This window comes from Mobula hypostoma, chromosome 3 (genome assembly GCF_963921235.1).
Source record: "Mobula hypostoma chromosome 3, sMobHyp1.1, whole genome shotgun sequence".
Lineage (NCBI taxonomy): Eukaryota > Metazoa > Chordata > Chondrichthyes > Myliobatiformes > Myliobatidae > Mobula > Mobula hypostoma.
The window spans coordinates 196,764,900-196,785,447 of NC_086099.1; the positions used below are offsets into that span (position 1 = coordinate 196,764,900).

A 20,548-nucleotide genomic window follows, 5' to 3' on the forward strand; every position below is an offset into this window, starting at 1 on the left:
AAGTTGTAGTAAGAAGTATATGTAGTTACTGGAACAATAGTGCCACTGATTTAGCAACTGAAAACACAGTCATCAAATATGGAGCAATTAACTATTTAGATGGTCAAAAGGCAAGAAGTGGAATGCATTTGTCTTGGAGTTGTGTAATTAGCACAGACTACAGGAATATGGAGAAAGTGGGACTTGAGGCGGAATTTGAATAAAAGAGGGAATTGTTTTCAAACTTGTCTGGCTACAGTAAAAAAACATGGGCAGGTATATAACACTTCAGGCTTTCTCCATTGTGTAACAAAATATGCCAACGTTTGCACTTTATTTTTCCATCCCACCTATCTGAAGATTTCTTCAGTCTTCAGAACCCAAAGATGTGCTGCTCAGTTGGAAACAGTTTGCATAGCACCCTGATCCCAAAGTGAAGAATTATGTGGATTTGCAGATTGTGAATAAAGATATTCCTTATTTCAGTATTAAATGGACAAACTAATTCTGAGCTTTACAGGTTTTCTCCCTCTATCATTCTTATGCAGAATCTTGTATGTTTCAAAGAGCATTATTCATTCACTAACTTGCAGTAAGAACAAGCTGAGTTGATTTCACTTTATAGAACAGTTGATCATCTTTGGAGTAAATTGTGAATCCTTGTTTCACTGCCTTCAAGGCAAGTAATAGGCAGGCGCAGAATCCAGATCTGTGTGCAATACTTTCCGTTTGACCTTGCCTAAGCAAATTACAAACAAGACGTCCTCACTGTTGTAATTGTGGTGATAGGCCAATTGCCGCCTTGTTTGCTAATTATTAACCTTCTGTGAGTAAAGGCCTCAAATCTGCTGACTACTAGTAATTAAAGTTGCTTAATTTATTTCCCTCCCTGTTATGTGAATGGCCTATTTACTCACTTTATACTCTGTTTATTACTTGGTTGGCTTTCAACTTTGTCTTTAACTCCTTGAAACATTTTTATTTCTTCATAACATTTCTAAAATCTGAATGTATACTTCGGTAAATATGGATGCATTAGATTTTGCCACTTACCTAACTAATTGACATAAATGGCCATTATTTATATTCTATCTATTTCTTTTCTGTAAGCAACACACAAAATGCTGGAGGAACTCAGCAGGCCAGGCAGCTTCTCTGGAAAAGAGTAAACGGTCGATGTTTCAGGCCAAAACCTTTCTTCAAAATACTTCCAGTGCTTTGCGTGTGTTGCTTTGGATTTCCAGCATCTGCAGATTTTCTTCTTTTTTTGACTTTTCTGTGGTGAAAGTGATTTTTTTTTGTCATGTGGTTTTTCTATAATGGTAGCTGAGCCTTTGTCATGGCTGCAGAACCATTTTTTTTGTTCATTGAGTGCATTTAGTTAAACATGAAAACATGCCATAAGACCCAGAAGCAGAACGAGGCCATTTGGCCCATCAGGTTGATTCCGACATTCCATTATGGCTGCTACATTATCCCTCTCAACATTCTCCTGCCTTCTTCCTGTAACCTTTGATGTCCTGACTAATGTGGTACTTATCAACCTCCACTTTAAATATATCCAGCAACTTGGCCTCCACAGCTGTCTATGGCAATAAATTTCATAGTCATAGTCATACTTTATTGATCTCGGGGGGAAACTGATTTTCGTTGCAGTTGCACGAAATAGTAATTGAAATAGTAGTTTAAAAAACCATAAATAGTTAAATAGTAATATGTAAATTATGCCAGGAAATAAGTCCAGGATCGTCCTATTGGCTCAGGGTGTCTGACCCATCAAGGGAGGAGTTGTAAAGTTTGATGGCCACAGGCAGGAATGACCTCCTATGACGCTCTGTGTTGCATCTCGGTGGAATGAGTCTCTGGCTGAATGTACTCCTGTGCCCAACCAGAATATTATGTAGTGGATGGGAGACATTGTCCAAGATGGCATGCAACTTGGACAGCATCCTCTTTTCAGACACCACCGTGAGAGAGTCCAGTTCCATCCCCACAACATCACTGGCCTTACGAATGAGTTTGTTGATTCTGTTGGTGTCTGCTACCCTCAGCCTGCTTTCCCAGCACACAACAGCATACATGATCGCACTGGCCACCAGAGACTCGTAGAACATCCTCAGCATCGTCCGGCAGATGTTAAAGGACCCTCAGTCTCCTCAGGAAATAGAGACTGGTCTGACCCTTCTTGTAGACAGCCTCAGTGTTCTTTGACCAGTCCAGTTTATTCTCAATTCGTATCCCCAGCTATTTGTAATCCTCCACCATGTCCACACTGACCCTCTGGATGGAAACAGGGGTTGTCAGTACCTTAGCTCTCCTCAGGTCTACCACCAGCTCCTTAGTCTTTTTCACATTAAGCTGTAGATAATTCTGCTCACACCATGTGACAAAGTTTCCTACTGTAGCCCAGTACTCTGCCTCATCTCCCTTGCTGATGCATCCAACTATGGCAGAGTCATCTGAAAACTTCTGAAGATGACAAGACTCTGTGCAGTAGTTGAAGTCCGAGGTGTAAATGGTGAAGAGAAAGGGAGACAAGACAGTCCCCTGTGGAGTCCCGGTGCTGCTGATCACTCTGTCGGACACACAGTGTTGCAAGCACACGTACTGTGGTCTGCCAGTCAGGTAATCAAGAATCCATGACACCAGGAAAGCATCCATCTGCATCGCTGTCAGCTTCTCCCCTAGCAGAGCAGGGCGGATGGTGTTGAATGCACTGGAGAAGTCAAAAAACATGACCCTCACAGTGCTCACTGGCTTGTCCAGGTGGGCGTAGACACGGTTCAGCAGGTAGATGATGGCATCCTCAACTCCTCGTCGGGGCTGGTAGGCGAACTGGAGGGGATCTAAGTGTGGCCAGACCGTAGGCCGGAGCAGCTCCAGAACAAGTTTCTGTTCAAGTCTCCAGAACAATTTCACAGATTCACCACTTTTTGGCTGAAGAAATTCCTTCTCATCTTTTTTTTTATATATTCTTTATACCCATACTTTTATATTCTTGTACTCTTGAAATGAGTAAGAGACTCAACCTGCAAGTTCACTTTAAGGGAATCCTAAATTATATAATAATTTAGTTTAAAATAATATTATTTTACCTAAAATAATATAATTTACCATTTATATTAGGGTACTGTTGAATATCAGTGTGGAATAAAGTATTGTAATTATTTTAAAAAATGTGTTGAATTCAGCATCTTAATCTTGAATTTTTAATGTATGAATTTTGAAATTGCTCTTTGATTTTGCAATGATGTATTTGATCACAAAGTTAAAATGCCAGAGTGTTTTTACTCTGTTTTGTGTTCTTTACAGTGTGATTAGTTTCTTTATAATCAACTGGGCCCCAACATTTCAAAAAATCAATTTTCAATAAATCATTGTTCTGTAACTCATTTTCTTACAATCTGGCAAAAGTCACCAAACATAGAGCATAGAAAGAAGCCATTGGTCTTGTTGAGTTCAGGCTGGATCTGTGCAAGAACAATCCAGTTAGTCTCACTTTCCTCCCTCTCTCCACAACCTTTTTAAGTTTCTCCTTTTCAAGTCCTTCTCCAGTTCTTTGAACTTGGAATCGAATCTGCTTCCATTTCTTGTAACGGAGTACATTCCAGATTCTTGCCACTTATTTTGTTTAGAAGTTTTCCCTCCTGTCATTGTTTTTGTTCTTTGATTATTAAATTTGTGTTTTCACTTCTGATTCTATATCCTCCTACCTTCTTTAGAATTTTTTTAACCCACTCCATGTAGTGACCATTCTTGATATCAAATACCTCTATCACAGCTACTTTTAAGCACCTCTGTTTAGATGATGCTGTTTAGTGGAGACAATTATAACTTATCCAGTCTGCCCATGTAACTGAAGTCTCTTACACCTTGAATAATGCCCTGCTTTACTTTTTCCTTTTTTAAAGGAAACAGCTGAATGCATCTGAAGCTCGAAAATGACAGGATGTCATTGCTGTCTACATAGCTGAGTTTAAAAAAAAGTCTGTGGAAATTCAAAGTGGAAATAGTAAATAGTTGGAGATCCATTGAAACTGCTTCAATTTTGGAAGCACAGGGTGAGTTTTTAAAGTTTGATTTGACAAATACAATGCATATGGAAATGTTTGGAACATTGATGCAATAATAACTTTTATTTAAGCACATTAATTAGTTTGAGGCCAAATGCCTTTTTAAGAGGCCCTATTGAATCTCTGCAATTGCTCATTGCTTTCAGTCCTTCAGTACCTTAAGTAGCCTCTTTGCTGTATACTCCATGGGGATTTAATGTAAATCATAGACCCATTCACAGATGTGTGGTTGTTGCACAAAAATTCTCCCTGCCATTCTGGTCTTGACACTTAACTCAACAGATAGTAGAAGCAAAGGATTGACTCCGGATGATAAGCCTTATTGTCATGCCACACTTACCCTCTGTCATCTGGAAAATTCTATTTTAAGCCTGGAGTTGAAAATATGGTGGCAAAGAATTTTTTTGTTTAATTGATTCCTAATGCAATCAATAGAAAGTTCATTTTTGTTGTGTGGAATCGGCTTCCTTGTGAATTTTGTAAAACTTTTCCAGTGACACTTTGGTATACATAAAAGACAGATTACCTTTGGAAAGTCCATCAGCTAATTTCTTTGGGAAATATGGGATGAGCTCAAACTAAGTGATGCGGAAGGAGCATTAAACCAAAATAAATGCTTGTTGCATATTGGGTTTTGGAATGAGAGAGCAAAATATAATACCTGTATACAAGGGTAAATTTCAAGACTGGGTTTCATACCTTAGAAGTGTCCTGCGATTTAGTATGTACACCCAATATTCACCAGGTTATGCAAATATATAAATATAAGAATTTGGAAAAAAGTTATTTTCATTAGAACATAACATTTTAAAGCAGAGGGTCCCAACCTGGGGTTCATGGATCCTCGGTTAATGTTAAGTGTCCATAACATAAAAAAGGTTGGGAACCCCTGTTTTAAAGCAATGTTGATGAAAGTATAACTTCCAGTAGTTGTGGACTGTAGTATAAAGTTATGTATTTTCAAATTAAGGGTTAAAACTACATATTTATAACCTATTAACAAATTAATAATTCAAATGAGATTATTTATAAAACTGAAAATCATTGTTAAATAAAACATCTATGGGATTCAGGAGAAAATAATTAAATCTAAAACTAACTTTCAAGAAGCAAAAGTAAACAGTGCTGTCAAGCAGTGGAACAGTGATCTCATTGCCAAATGACTTGATGTGATATGAAGTCCTCAAACAATGCATCTTTGAGGGCTAGCGTTGGCAGACTAGGAAGAGCAGTTCATTGCTGGGATATAGATGTTGGGAATGCCCTGACTGGCATGTTGAGTGGGGGCTGCTGATGAAAACTGCCAGCTGCTGCTCCACTTGGTCACTGGCCATTGACAGACCACCATTATCTTGGATGTGATGTAAGCTGTTGTCATCACTCTCTTTTTGGCTGATGGCTTTGTCGAACCGGGAGTTGGGGGGGTGGTGGGACCTGCCTAGAAATGTCCATGCTCACTGTGCCTGCCTGGATAAAATCAGGAGACCCATATGTCAACACTGCTCGTCTTGGTCTGTCCAGCACCAGTCTTTGCACATAGACTCACTCCACATGGAAGCAGATGACAGTAAGATTAACTGTTTCCTAGTTGAGGGAGTGCCAACAGATTATAGAAATGCCAGCAGGGAGAGCAGGAACCCACACCAGGTTCCCAGCACAGCAGCTGTCATTAACACATGGATATATAAAATGTTACATTTTCTTTTTTTTTGAATGCTGATTCCATTCGTGCTCTCATGCCTGGAAATGGATTTTGTCTGATAATGGATGTACTGGTATATGCAAATGTAACAGGCTTCTCAGTTCCATTTGCAACTTATAGAGGATAAAATGCATAATTGGATTGTTTCATGGTCCTCTCTCCTTTCCTATAAGACTCCATTTTCTCTAGCCCTTTGCCTTTTCCATCTATCATCACCCAGCTTCTTACTTCTTCCCACCTCCCTACCTCATCCACTTGGTTTCACCTATCACCTTCTAGCTTGTCCTTCTTCCATGGCCCCACCTTATTCTACCACCTTCCCTTTTCCTTTCCAATCCTGGTGAAGGGTCTCTGTTTGAAACATCAACTGTTTATTCATTTCCATAGATGCTGCCAGACCTGCTGAGATCCTCCAGCATTTTGTGTGTATTGTTTAGAGGTCCCTCAGGCAGTTTGATGTTGTTTACAACTTCACTCTGGCAATCTCTGCGACAACACTGGTGCCAAGCTGTATCAGTGCTTACCTTTCCCTTGGGCTACATCAGTGACACAGAAAGGGAGAACCCACTGCATGGGCAGCAGCCGGTTCTTAAAATCTTCCTGACCAGTCTTGCGACCTGGAGAGGACCCAGTCCACCAGAGGTGCAAACCTGTGATCCCCTGGGATCGATAGCTGTTTCAGAAGACCATAAGATGTAGGAGCAGAATTAGCCCATTTGGCCCATTTCATCATGGCTGATCAAATTTTCCTCCCAGCCCCAATCTCTTGCCTTCTCCCAATATCCATTCATGCCCTGACCAAGCAAGAGTCTATCAACCTCTGCCTTAAATACTCATAAAGACTTGGCCTCCACACCTGCCTGTGGCAAAGAGTTCCACAGATTCGCCAGTCTCTGGCTAAAGAAATTCCTCTGCATCTCCATTCTAAAGAGATGCCCCTCTGTTTTGAGATAGTGTCCTGTGGTCTTAGACTCTCTCACCATAGGAAACATTCTATTCACATCCACTTTATCAAGGCCTTTCAACATTTAATAGGTTTCAATGAAGTCGCCCCTCATTCTTCTGAATTCTAGTGAATACAGACCCAGAGCCATCAAATGAAAAACCATTCAATCCTGGAATCATTTTCATGAACCTCTCTAGTTTCAGCACATCCTTTTAAAGATAAGGGGTCTAAACCTGCTCTCAATACTCGAAGTGAGGCCTCATCAGTGTTTGATAAAAGTTTCAACATAACATAGTTGCTTTTATATTCTAGTCCTCTTGAAATGAATACAAACATTACATTTGCCTTCCTTACCACAGACTCAGCCTGCAAATTGACCTGTAGGGAATCCTACACAAGGACTCCCAAGTCCCTTTGCACCTCCGTGTTTTGTATTTTCTCTCAATTTAGAAAATAGTCAACCCTTTCATTTCTTCTACCAAAATGTGTGACCACACACTTCCAAGTGCTATATTCCATCTGCCATTTCTTTGCTCATTCTCCTAATCTCCTAATCTGTCTAAGTCCTTCTGTAGCCACTCTACTTTCAGAAAGCTACCTATCGTCAGCAAACTTTGCAACAGAGCTATAAAATCCATCATCCAAATAACTGACATATAATGTAAAAAGTATCGGTCCCAACACAGACCCCTGTGGAACACCACTTGTCATCTGCAGCCAGCCTGAAAAGGCTCCCTTTATTCCCATTCTTTGTCTCCTGCCGAATCAACCAGTGGTTTATCCAGGCTAGAATCTTTCCTGTAATACCATGGGTTCACGGATTGTTAAGCAGCCTCATGTGGCACCTTGTCAAAGGGTTCCTGAAAATAAGTACACAACATCAACAAATTCTTTGTCTATCCTGCTTGTTATTTCTTCAAAGAATTCCAACAGGTTTGTTGGAAGATTTTCCCTTGAGGAAACCGTGCTAACTATGGCCTATTTTATCATGCTGCTCCAAGTACCCTGACTCCTCATCCTTAATAATCCAGTTTCTTCCTGAACACTGAGGTCAGCCTCCACAATTTCTTCAGCTACCCCTTTCAGAACCCTGGGTGACTTATCTACCTTTAGACCTTTCAGTTTCCCAAGAACCTTCTCTCTAGTTATGGTAATTTCACACTTCATGACCCCTGACACCCAGAACTTCCACCATACTGCTAGTGCCTTCCACAGTGAAGACTGATGCAAAATACTTAGTTTGTCCACCGTTTTGTTGTCCCTCATTACTCTTTGGCATTGTTTTCCAGCGGTCTGATATTCACTATCGCCTCTCTTTTACACTTTATGTATCCGAAGAAACTTTGGGATCCTCTTTAATATTACTGGCTTGCTTACTTTCGTATTCCATCTTTACCTTCTTAATGAAGTTGCCTTCTGTTAGTTTTTAAAAGCTTCCCAATCCTCTAACTTCACACTAATTTTTGCTCTATTATATGCTTTTTCTTTGGCTTTTATGTTGGCTTTGACTTCTCTTGTCGGCCATGGTTGTGTCATCTTTCCTTTAGAATATTTCTTCCTCTTTCAGATGTATATATCCTGTGCCTTGCAAATTGCTTCCCGAAATTCCACCTGTTGCTGCTCTGCCATCATCCCTGCCAGTGTTCTTTTCCAATCAGTTCTAGCCAACTCCTCTCTCATGCCTCTGTAATTCCCTTTACTCCACTGTAACACTGATACATGTGACTTTAGCTTCCCTTTCTCAAACTTCAGGTGAGTTCGATCATATTATGATCACTGTCTCCTAACCGTTCTTTTACCTTAAGCTCTCTGAAGGTAAAAGGGATTTCTTTGATTTCCTCCCCGCCCCCATTTTTGAGGTTTGAAGGAATGCAAATACAGTGCAAGGTTGAAGTGAACTGTGTTTATCAGAAAGTAATTTTGTTATCTCTTTTTACCCCCCCATCAATTTTCCTGTCGCTGTTATTTTGACCCCCAAATGGATTATGCAGGACTGAGGTACGTAAGTCATAGTGCAGTATTTACACATATGTTTAATTTGTAAATCAAGTATTATTTCTGTCTTTTGTTTTCCCCCCACTCCCTTTCAGGCAAATGACCATGGAATCAGTTGTTGAATCTCATCAAGATGGCAGTGTGACAGATTCAGTGACAGATAGTGAATCTATCCAGTTACAAGCTCAGAATTCCCAGACACAGATCCCCACCATTGCACAGGTAATATTGCAAGAATTATTTAACATGCAAGAAGATTGAATCTAGGGATTTGGCGTCAAAATGGGATAAGGCCACCTTCCACTCTCAAAACTTTATTGATTTTGTTTTTAAAACAAGAAGTACACACATTGTGGGCAAAGTATTATTATGCAGTAATTGTGAATTAAGAAGGGTCTGAGGGTATATTCTACTTAGTTTGCAATTGTAATTTGAATTATTTATCAAGTATTTTACTGTTTTTATGTACTCCCCGCCTCCCCATTTTTGTATATTGCAGCCTTCCCATGTCCCTTGATGTCCTGGCTCTTTCTTACTTGTCAAACCTTCCTTGTCTCTCAGCTTCTCTTTATATATATATATATATATATATATATATATATATATATAGTAATGCAATTGAAGATCACCAGGATTAATTACTGTTAACAGAATTTGAGATATTTTTGATGCAGATAACTCTTGATAGGTGTTTTGAATTGAAGAAAGTTGCCACTCTTTTCATTTGCACTAATTAAGAAATAAATAAGGTTAGAAACCAAACATTTATTGATTTGAGATTTTCCAGCAATTCTAAGGCTCAAACATACAGTGCATGCACGTGTATTTCCTTGAAAGGATTGTGGCAAGTCAGAATGTGTTTCCCACGTGCCCCGCCCCCCCAATGAAAAGCAAAATGATACAGATGCTGAGCATTTGAAATGAAAATTAAAATGCTGGAAACACTCAATAGTTCAAGAAGCATCTGTGGAAAGAGGATCAGAGTTCAAGTTTTGTTTCAAAGATGATCAGAACTCAAAGGGAGAAGAGTTGGAGAGGTTTCAGAGAGGTTTGGGAAAGGATGGATATAGGATAATGGGAATACCGCTGAATGAAGGAAATGACGGTTGCCATGATCATGTATTGGACATCAAGCCATCTGGTTGATGGATTGATGCGAGCAGTTAGAGAAAATCAACGGAGATATGTGTGGGGGGAAAAAAATAACAAAATGCAGGTCAGAGCTGTTATGGAGATCTGCAATCAAAATGTGAATTCTCTGGATGCTTGGGAGACCAGGCAGTGCCTCTGGAGAAAAGGAAAACTGAGTTAATGTTGCAGATGAGTACTCTTGCAGCAGAATTGACCAGTTTTGATGCAAAGATGGTGAGTTACCTGAAATGGTGGAATTCAGCATTGAATCCTGAAAGCTACAACGTGCCTAAATGAAAGATTAAGTTCTTCCTCAATGAAACCCCAAACAGAGGTGAGAGTGGCAGGAAATGGAGCTTTCAAATAACAGGCAATTGGAAGTTATTTGGAGCTCTGTAGACTGAAAGTGGTCACCCAATCTGCCCTAATTAGTGTTTTCAGCAATTTTTGATGCGTGCTTTTTCCCTTTTAAGTAAGTAACAATTTTTCCTTTTTTTAAAAAAAAAAATCCCTTTCAGAATATTTTACTGCCTTCAGCTTAAAACTTGTTTTCCAGCATTGCATCTAGGAAGAAGTTAACTGCTGATTGTAAAGCCTGGATGACACAGAAGCATTATAAACAATGTTGGTTGACTTTTTAAAAAAAAACTGACCTTTATGAAGGGAAAAGGCTTGTTTTTTATCCCCCATTTTTCAAAAGAAGTTCATAATAGATTTTTAATGTGAACTGGTAAAATGAATTTTGTATTTATGACCCTTTGAAACGACTACTTCTGAAAAGTCAATAACTCAATGCAGATTGTTTCTCAGTTCACAGAAGTTGTTTGACCTGGTGAATGTTGGCAGCATTTTCTGCATCCTGCAGTATTCTGCATATCAATTTAACTTTTATTCTGTAGTTCTCTATTTGATCAATTGAAATTTATTGCTTAGCTGTCTTAGTTTATGTTCCACAACGGAAATACTGTAATTGTAATATGTTTCTGTGATATTGTTGTTGGGAATTGAGTTATAGAGAGATACAGTATGGAAACATCTAACCGTGAACTCACTGAGTGCGAGTTAGATGAAATCCATGTGGTTGCAAAGGCAATGTGTAAACTCCACACAGATGTTTCCTAAAGTCAGTATTGCTGCTATGAGGAAATGACTCTACTTGCTGCACCATTGTGGCACTAAAATGAAGGAAGAATTTGTCTGCAGAGTACAAACTTAATTCTTTTAAAAAAGGTAATGAACAGGGATCAAATATTTTTGAGATTAAAGTGTTAGTTTTGTACATGATTTAAATTGTAATTTTTATTAAGGAATACTTCTTATTGAATAGTTATTCTACATATATATTCTCATTTGTCTTGCAGGTATCTGTGGCTGGTAGTCAAGTTGCATCAGGATCTCCAGCTGTAACTGTTGTACAGTTGCCTTCTGGTCAGACTGTACAGGTCCAAGGAGTAATTCAAACTGCTCAGCCCTCTGTGATTCAGTCACCACAGATACAAACTGTTCAGGTTGGCTCTGGCTTTATACCACATCTGCGCTAATAAGACAAATTAGAATAAAGTAAGCTCACCAATATTGCACAATAATAATGTGCAAGACAAAGTATTAAGGAAAGAAAGAATTTTTATTTGGTTGGCAAAACTGTTATTTTGTCAATTTCCCACCTCCAAAAATAAAAAAGCTGTTGTGTGTTTTTTTTTTGCACTGATGATTTGACCATATATGTTTCTCGCTGTTGAATAAGGTAAATGTAACCTTCCTGAATGTGGATTTGGAGGAATCATTTTCATATTTGCTTGCTTGGAAGTTGACTGAGGAGATTGTCCCAACTGAGATTAATGAACTGCAAATTAATCTGTTTCTGGAATTGGTGACCATTTAATGATGTATTAACAAATATGTAATTGACCCTCATCACACATGGAGTGCATCTCTTGTAGCAATCTGGGCCATGGGTTCTGCATGTTTCCACTTGAATTATGATCTATCTTTTTGGTTTCTTATATCTTTTGTGCCTAAAGATAATTAGATTTATTGAAAATCTGAGTGTCTTGCATATGGTTTATGATGACAAAAAGCTTACATGTTCAAAATCTCTCACTTGCTGTAAATTTTTGTGATAGGACAGTGCAGCCCAAAAACAAGGCCCTTGATCCATAATATCTTGCCAGACAAATGAGATCAGTAGTTATATACAGAACTAAACTAATCCCTTCTGCCTACACAATGTCCACATTTTCCCATTCCTTGCACATTTATATGCCTATGTAAAAGCCTCTTAAATGCTGTAAATATGTCTAAACATAGAACATAGAATAGTACAGCACATTACAGGCTCTTCAGCCCACAATGTTGTGCCAACCCTCAAACCCTGCCTCCCATATAACCCCCCACCTTAAATTCCTCCATATACCTGTCTAGTAGTCTCTTAAACTTCATTAGTGTATCTGCCTCCACCACTGACTCATGCAGTGCATTCCACGCACCAACCACTCTCTGAGTAAAAAACCTTCCTCTAATATCTCCCTTGAACTTCCCACCCCTTACCTTAAAGCCATGTCCTCTTGTATTGAGCAGTGGTGCTCTGGGGAAGAGGCGCTGGCTATCCGCTCTATCTATTCCTCTTATTATCTTGTACACCTCTATCACGTCTCCTCTCATCCTCCTTCTCTTCAAAGAGTAAAGCCCTAGCTCTCTTAATCTCTGATCATAATGCATACTTTCTAAACCAGGCAGCATCCTGGTAAATCTCTGTACCCTTTCCAATGCTTCCACATCCTTCCTATAGTGAGGCGACTAGAAATGGACACAGTACTCCAAGTGTGGCCTAACCAGAGTTTTATAGAGCTGCATCATTACATCGAGACTCTTAAACTCTATCCCTCGACTTATGAAAGCTAACACCCCATAAGCTTTCTTAACTACCCTATCTACCTGTGAGGGAACTTTCAGGAATCTGTGAACATGTACCCCCAGATCCCTCTGCTCCTCCACACTACCAAATATCCTGCCATTTACTTTGTACTCTGCCTTGGAGTTTGTCCTTCCAAAGTGTACCACCTCACATTTCTCCGGATTGAACTCCATCTGCCACTTCTCAGCCCACTTCTGCATCCTATCAATCTCTCTCTGCAATCTTTGACAATCCTCTACACTATCTACAACACCACCAACCTTTTTGTCATCTGCAAACTTGCCAACCCACCCCTCTGCCCCCACATCCAGGTCGTTAATAAAAATCACGAAAAGTAGAGGTCCCAGAACAGATCCTTGTGGGACACCACTAATCACAATCCTCCAATCTGAATGTACTCCCTCCACCATGACCCTCTGCCTTCTGCAGGCAAGCCAATTCTGAATCCACCTAGGCAAACTTCCCTGGATTTCATGCCTTCTGACTTTCTGAATAAGCCTACGGTGTGGAACCTTGTCAAATGCTTTACTAAAATCCATACAGATCACGTCCACTGCACTACCCTCATCTATATGCCTGGTCACCTCCTCAAAGAACACTATCAGGCTTGTTAGACACGATCTTCACAAAGCCATGCTGACTGTCCCTGATCAGACTATGATTCTCTAAATGTCCGTAGGTCCTATCGCTAAGAATCTTTTCCGACAGCTTTTCCCACCACAGACGTAAGGCTCACTGGTCTATAATTTGCCTCCACCACCATGCTAGAGCACACATTCCAGGCACATATACTAATAGACAGATCCAATGAGCAGGATTTGTAAAAGAAAACTGTTCAGGATAGTTTTTATCACAATAAATTGAAAAAAAAATTTTTTTTTCCCATTAATAACATGTACAGCAGCTTGTGCTCAGAGGTGGAATGCTTTGCTTGTGTTGTGGATTAACTTGGAACCTGGTTCTTGTTAATGTCATTCTTTTTAAAGTAATACAGTCCTCACTCTTTAATGTATTGGTGGGTTAAAACTGTGTTACACATTAGAATGTAAAAAAAAATCTTGCTCATGTTCTAAACTGGTCTCAACCACAGAGCTTGAAGTAAAGCTGTGTTAAATATTTACTAACAGCTTAAAGGACAATATGCTGTTAGATCATTAGAATTCGACATAGGTTAACTTTTAGCCCTGTGGGCCTCCTCTGCCATTTACTGAGGTCATGGTTGCTGTTTTATATCAGCATCATTTCCCTGCAGTAATCCCTCTGTGTTGAAACTGTTCAGTGACAACTCTCTTCAGTTGCAATTTCAAAAAGGTTCCACAGCTGAGTAAATGACTGTCTTTTCATCTTGTCTTTCTACATCTACCTTCCATGCTCCTCCATGAAATCGTAAGAATTTCAATGGAAACATGTTTCATTGTTCGTGAAGAGGATACTGTCAGTCTGCTTAATCGTTTGTCTGACAAAGCAGAAATCCCAGGAATTGAACTAGTGAACTTTTGCAGCATTCCTACACTTGATACTGTATTTCTTTGATGGGGAGAACATGTTTCTAGAATATTCCAGATACAGTGTCCCTCCAATGGTCTATGTAATTGGAGCATGATCACCCTATTCTTGTATTTGTATACTTTTGCAGTGAAGGCCACTGAACCAATTGTCTTTAATGACTGCTAATTTTCAGTGATTGGTGGACATTTAGATTGGGTCACTTACCATGTCCCCAGTGCTCAAATATATATTGGTCTCATTCTTCAACACAAATAGTGAGTGAATATCCACAGTTCTTTGGGGCAGAGAATTGAAGGAGATATTCTAATTTGCTGTAAGTTCTTCAGTTTAAAAAGATGGGGCTTGTTTGATTTAATAGAAATGATTTCCTCCACTTGCTGATGAAGACAATGTGAACGTTAACAGGAATCGATATCTTCAATTTCATGTAAGCAAAAGGAAAAGGAACAAAGTAACGAGGCCAGGAGACCTTGACACCTTCAATTAAAGGAAAATTTACATAATCCTGGTTAAGTTTTTTTTTGCATAATCAGTGGTTTAAAAGGAAAGATCGTAGCTGAGGATGCTGAATCTTTTTTTTCCTTTGGAGCGATAAAGAGGCTGGGATTTGGCATGATGAGGAAGACAAAGCCAGTAATAGTGTAAAGAGTTTGGAGGAAGGAGTTGATGGGGTTGGAGCAGTATCTGCTTTGTTTCAGATTGATGATGTAACTAAGCTCGAGGTTCGTGAAATAAAGAATCTTAACACAATCCAGAAACACAGAAGAAACTTAAGGTTTGGAAGTGGAGGTAATAAAATCATAATGCCAAACACAAAAAAGTGACATAAATTGGAAACCTTCCAGAAGTGCAACCTCTTATTTTATTGCATTAAACAAAATTTTCCAAATGTTTACCCATGACTGATTCATTTAAGCAATGAGCACAGTAAACTATTGAGAATAATTTCAGTTTTCTTCTTGCTTGGCTTTCATATTTTCCTGTTTGTTCTGTAACCTACCAAAAGGCAACATGGCAGGGGACCAATGCGCTATTAGTTCTTGTCTTGTTTTAACCCTGCTTTGTATTTCAACCAACCTTGTGGTCTCCTGCATTCTTACCATTACTTGCTACACATAATCACCTTCTTTAATTAATAACATTTCCTTCCCTTTTTGCCCATTCTTTTGGAATGTTGAATATTCTGAAATCTTGAGCTTGCATTGTTGTTCACTCTGTCTCTGTAAAAGCTGTTAATGCAAATTCATTTGTTTCTGCTTGTCCCTTGAATTTCTCCATCATTTTGAAAATGCTGCTGAACTCAAATTGAAAAACCTTAGCTTTTAACTTTTTAAAAATGTATTCCTCATTACAATTGCTGCTGCAGATTTTGTTCATATTTTCTGCTGCTTGCCATGGTTTGATTTCCCTCACTGCTTCACAATCCCATGCCCTTACTCTTTATTAAAATTACCTTTCTTTTGAACCCTTTCTTCTCAACTGTCTTTGCCATTTAAAGAATATTTTGTAACTCAAGTTAAATAACATGCCAAGACACAAGTCCCGGCACAGTTCAAATGAAGCTTATTCCAATTGATCAGTCTCTCTTTCCCCACTGCTGATTCCACTGCTCCACGAATCAATTTTTTTTTCACTGCTGATTCCATTGCTCCATGAATCAATCAATTTCTCCCACACTAATCATTGAGCCATTAATTTTACTTTGATTAATTTTATTTCCTATTTGCCAATTTGCACATACTTGGGTAAAAATATGTAGGTTATTATCATTTGTATTTCTTTTTCAAGTTTGCTCTCAGCTGCTCATAATCTTTCTGCAAAAGGAAAGTCCTACCTGTGTAATAATTGTCTACATGGACCTGGACAAGTGGATCCATGCTCTTTACTCTCCAAGTTTCGTTTTTTTTTTGCGTGTGCCTGCGTGCGTGCAAGTCTGTGCGTGTGCGTCTGTGTGTCCGTGCGTGCATCCATGGTGATGTCTTTTTCATGGCTTTTACAAGGCACAGAGAGAGAGAGACTGTGTGGCGCACCACTCCTCACACAGACACTTTTTGAGATATTTTCCCCTTTGTTTATGAGGTCGAGTTGTGTTCTCGACACTCAACTCGGCATGGATGGAAAGCGTACTTGGAGGCGGACCCGACTAGTTTCGAACCCGGGAACCTCCGCTCCCAGGTCTGGCGCCGATGTCGTTGCGCCACCAGCTGGCTCTACTTTCCAAGTTTCTAATGGTGACTTTGTCTTTCTGCAGAGAACAGTGTCAGTTTTTCCTCAGTTGTGCTGTCCCCTATGCCTAATTTTTTTTTTCTCCTCCCTCTGGTCCTCTATTCTAAACATAATGAGCTGCTCAATCAATAAACTTCTATCCACAGTAAAGCAAGAATTAAGGGTATTTCCTAATGTTTGCACAGCATTGGATGCCAATGAATTAGTCCAGGACTACCAAGGCAGCTTATGAATTAGTCCAGGACTACCAAGGCAATTTATGGTATTGGATTAATAAATCTTTAGAATAACTTGTATCACTCAAGCGGCAGATAGCAAACGTCTCCAACAAGAGAATGTATAATGGCTTTTGTTGCTGCACCCACTTTCAAAATATTGGCATTTAGTATTGAAGAGTTTATTGGGATCAGCAACATGTAAGTACTATTAACAATGGTGGGATGAAACGTAATATGTCATCACCTGATTAAACAAAGCCTTCCCATCATTTATTTGGCATATCAGGAGTGTGATGGAATACTTTCACTTCTATTTTATCATTCTACTGTTTTTTTTTACAAGCCACCTTAAACAAATTTTTTATATGTATTTTATTCTCTGGCTCTGCAACATATAACTCAAAAGTCATAACCTTGATGGTAGATGCTAACATTTGTGTGTAGAATTGGCAGTAGATTTGTAAATAAAGATCAAATACAGCATTGCTGTTTTTTGAAGTTGAGTTTCAGTGATTTCCCAGTTATCCTGAGTCATTGAACCCCAAAGAGCAGAAGAAATGAATTCCTACCATTTAAGCTGTGGAATGTATTTACAGAATCTCTACCTTAAACATGGTGGAGCATCATTTGAATGGAGAGGAATGCCTGCAAGAGAAGGCTGTAACTTAAGGTTATATTTAGTTTAATTTGCTCTAATGTTTATAACTTTTAATTTCTCTGTATTTTTAAAGCTTTTTGAAAACGTGACAACTGGTAGAGTTGGGCTTTTTTGTAGGTGAGACTTTCTGCTTAATAATTTGAATCTGAACTTAATATTAGGCATTCATGTTGGATCCACACAAAATAAGTCGATTATTGCATGGTGGGCTACCCCTGGCATTTTGTTTTGGGTCATTGTAGCTATAATAGACCTGGGATGTTGATTAATTTCTAATGTGAAATGAAAATTGTTGCTATTAACCAAAGATGATCCCGTTGAAACATTTTGCCTGCTCCATGCCTGGATTTACTCTCCTTATAGATCTCCTAGCCCCTCTTCATTCAACTTTCTCAGTACATCCTCCTTTCTTTTCTCCTCCTGTGTGCAGCTGAGGTTTCTTTAATTGCATCTATGTTTTTAACTTTATCACTGTTTGCAATATACAAGTTCCATTTTGTTACCATTCTGCTGTGTAGTTGGATCTTCAATTGTCTACATTTATTAGTGATCAAGTGAACCATATTCACCATTATCAAAGCCTTTATCATCTATCAGATCACACCTCATTCTCTTTATTAAAGATAATTTCAGCTTGTTTGCTTTCCACAATGAATAATTAGTTCCTTCTACTTTAGTATTCATAATGCTTAAATTAGAAATGTATGCCACACTCACAAATCAGTGGCAGTTTTGGTTTATTTGAATAATTTCTGCTGGACAACAGCTTAATCGAATCAACAAATTTGTTTTGGAAATTGAGAGACATGAGAATAGTGCAGTAAAGTAGAAATCTTACTGAAAAGCATTGTAAGCACAATGAGTTAAATAGTGGACTATAGTGTTCATCAAGGTTATTTTGATATCTCATAGTACATATCAAAGCTCTTAAAAAAATTATTACATACTGTCAGTCTTCCATGCAGTTAAGCCTTGTTAATATAAAATTGAAAGTGCCAGTTGAGCAATATTGCTCAGAATTAGGTGAACCAGGAGTCTTCCATTGAGCAGGATTTGAAGTTCCACCAAATTTTGGCTGTATTACTTATGTCATTTTCATTGTTCATTTGTATGGTTTTATTCACAGGTAGCTACAATAGCAGAAACGGATGAATCTGGAGATTCTGCTGAGGTTGTAACTGACTCCCAAAAACGAAGAGAAATCCTATCCAGACGACCATCTTATCGGTATGATGTAATTTTTTTTTTACAATTAACTATGTGGTGACAGGCCCTTCCACCCCAAAAAGCTTGTGCTGCCCAGTTACACTCATGTGACCTATTAACCTACTAACTCTTTGGAATAATTGGATGAAACGGGCACCTGGAGGAAAAACCACTCTCTTGTGGAGAGAGTGTACGAACTCCTTACAGTGTCAGAATTGAACCTGGTTTGCTGGTGCTGTAATTACATGTTGCCATGCCTTGAAAGCAGAGCTATTAATAGTGAAATAATTTCAAAATTAGATTTGAATTTTCAGCCAGGATTGGTGGAGTGCTTGGATCTTGGATGTGCGGTTGATGAATTTAGCTAAAGTGAAAACCAAGACCATTGGGAGATATGAGAATGAAATTAAAACTTGCCAGTCATTGTAGGTGGATGGTAAAATCTAGTGGAGTTGGTCAGAAGGAGACACAACATGGAAACCTGCTGTTCAGGCCGCTGACTCCACACCAACCATCAATCACCTATTTACACTCATCATGTTATTCTCATCTTTATTCTCATTTCTATATTCTACCACTCACCTACACTGTAGGGATAATATAAATGGCTAGTTAACTGCAACTTACTCATTTTAGTACAGATATATGGGAGAAACCAGAGACCGTGATTGAATTTGTGTCTCTCAGAGACAGTGGATCTTCTAGCTGTGCCTCTGCTGCCCACCGACTTGATCGGAATGTGAGGACAACTTATAAATGAGTTTGATGTAGCATTAGTATAAATTGTTGAAGGTGGTGCACACTCTGGACTGAGAGGCCTGTTTCAATGTTTGACTCTGACATTGTTTCTGGATTGGGAATTGAAGGCAATAAGTAGATTCAAGAATAGATAATTGTTGTGATTGAAGTAAAGAGTAAAAGAGTCAATTGGAGCAACTGCTAACCTTGCAGTTAAGAGATCCTCAAAATGCATCCTATGACTTGGCATTTGCATTTTGGTGAGATTTTTCGTAATCCATAAACTGTAATATTAACCAATATAAAATAATTTGTTTTCTGAATTACCTCTTTTGTATTCTCAGGATTTATTTACAATGGATATAAAACAGCATTTTAATGTTGATTTGTGCATATGCACATGTAGTTGTTTATATGGTCATGCAGTGCTCATGTCAAGAGCTTTTTGACTTGAAGGTAAAATTATGTAGATTTCAAAAACAAAAACTCATTCAAAACCCATGTGGACTGATATAAACATCTTTGATCTTATCAAATCAATATTTTTTTTTAAGATTATGAGAACACTCAGTCATCTTTTATTGTCATTTAGAAATGCATACATGCATTAAGAAATGATACAATGTTTCTCCGGAGTGATATCACAGAAAACAAGACAGACCAAAGACTAACACTGACAAAACCACATAATTATATAGTTACAGCAGTGCAAAGCAATACCAGAATTTGATAAAGAACAGACCACAAGCACAGTAAAAAAAAAGTTCTCAAAGTCCCGAGTTGATCGACTCCCGAGTCCCCAATAGCAGGCGGCAAAAGGGAGAAACTCCCTGCCCTAAACCTCCAGGCACTGTCAACTTGCCGATACCTTGGAAGCAGCTGACCCCAGCCGACCCTAAGTCCATCTGTCCGAAAACTCCAAGCTTCCGAGCAGCCTCTCCGATACAGCCTTCTGAGCGCCATCCTCTGCCGAGCACTTTCGACCTCGCCCCAGCCGCTGAAACATGCAAAGCTGAGGATTTCGGGGCCTTCAGCTCCGGAGATTCTGGTTACCACACAGTAGCAACAGTAGCAAATCAGTCATTTCTGAAGTTTTCCAGATGTTTTGCTGTGCTCTCACGTCTGACTCCATCAAATCAGGATTGTGCACGGTCCCCTACTTGACAAATAACAGACATCATCACCGAAGTGGCTGCGCGTGCTGCCGTTGCGCCATCTTCTCCCCCCTCCTGGGAGAAATTAATTCTGGAAAA

The 20,548-nt window shown here is 39.0% G+C and overlaps 1 protein-coding gene across 7 annotated transcripts in view; it reads left to right on the forward strand.

Annotated features, from left to right (window-relative positions):
- LOC134344484 (cAMP-responsive element modulator-like) overlaps nt 1–20,548 on the forward strand; it is a 78,226-nt gene that overhangs the window by 22,116 nt on the left and 35,562 nt on the right. For 6 of the 7 annotated variants that reach the window (XM_063044368.1, XM_063044367.1, XM_063044372.1 and 3 more), the window contains exons 2-5: nt 3,891–4,040; nt 8,791–8,917; nt 11,188–11,334; nt 18,478–18,578. In XM_063044368.1, the coding sequence (XP_062900438.1) occupies nt 8,795–8,917; nt 11,188–11,334; nt 18,478–18,578 (371 nt within the window). In that variant the 5' untranslated portion in view covers nt 3,891–4,040; nt 8,791–8,794. Of the gene's footprint in view, nt 1–3,890; nt 4,041–8,691; nt 8,918–11,187; nt 11,335–18,477; nt 18,579–20,548 lie in introns of all 7 variants that reach the window. The other variant, XM_063044370.1, reaches the window with a different exon arrangement.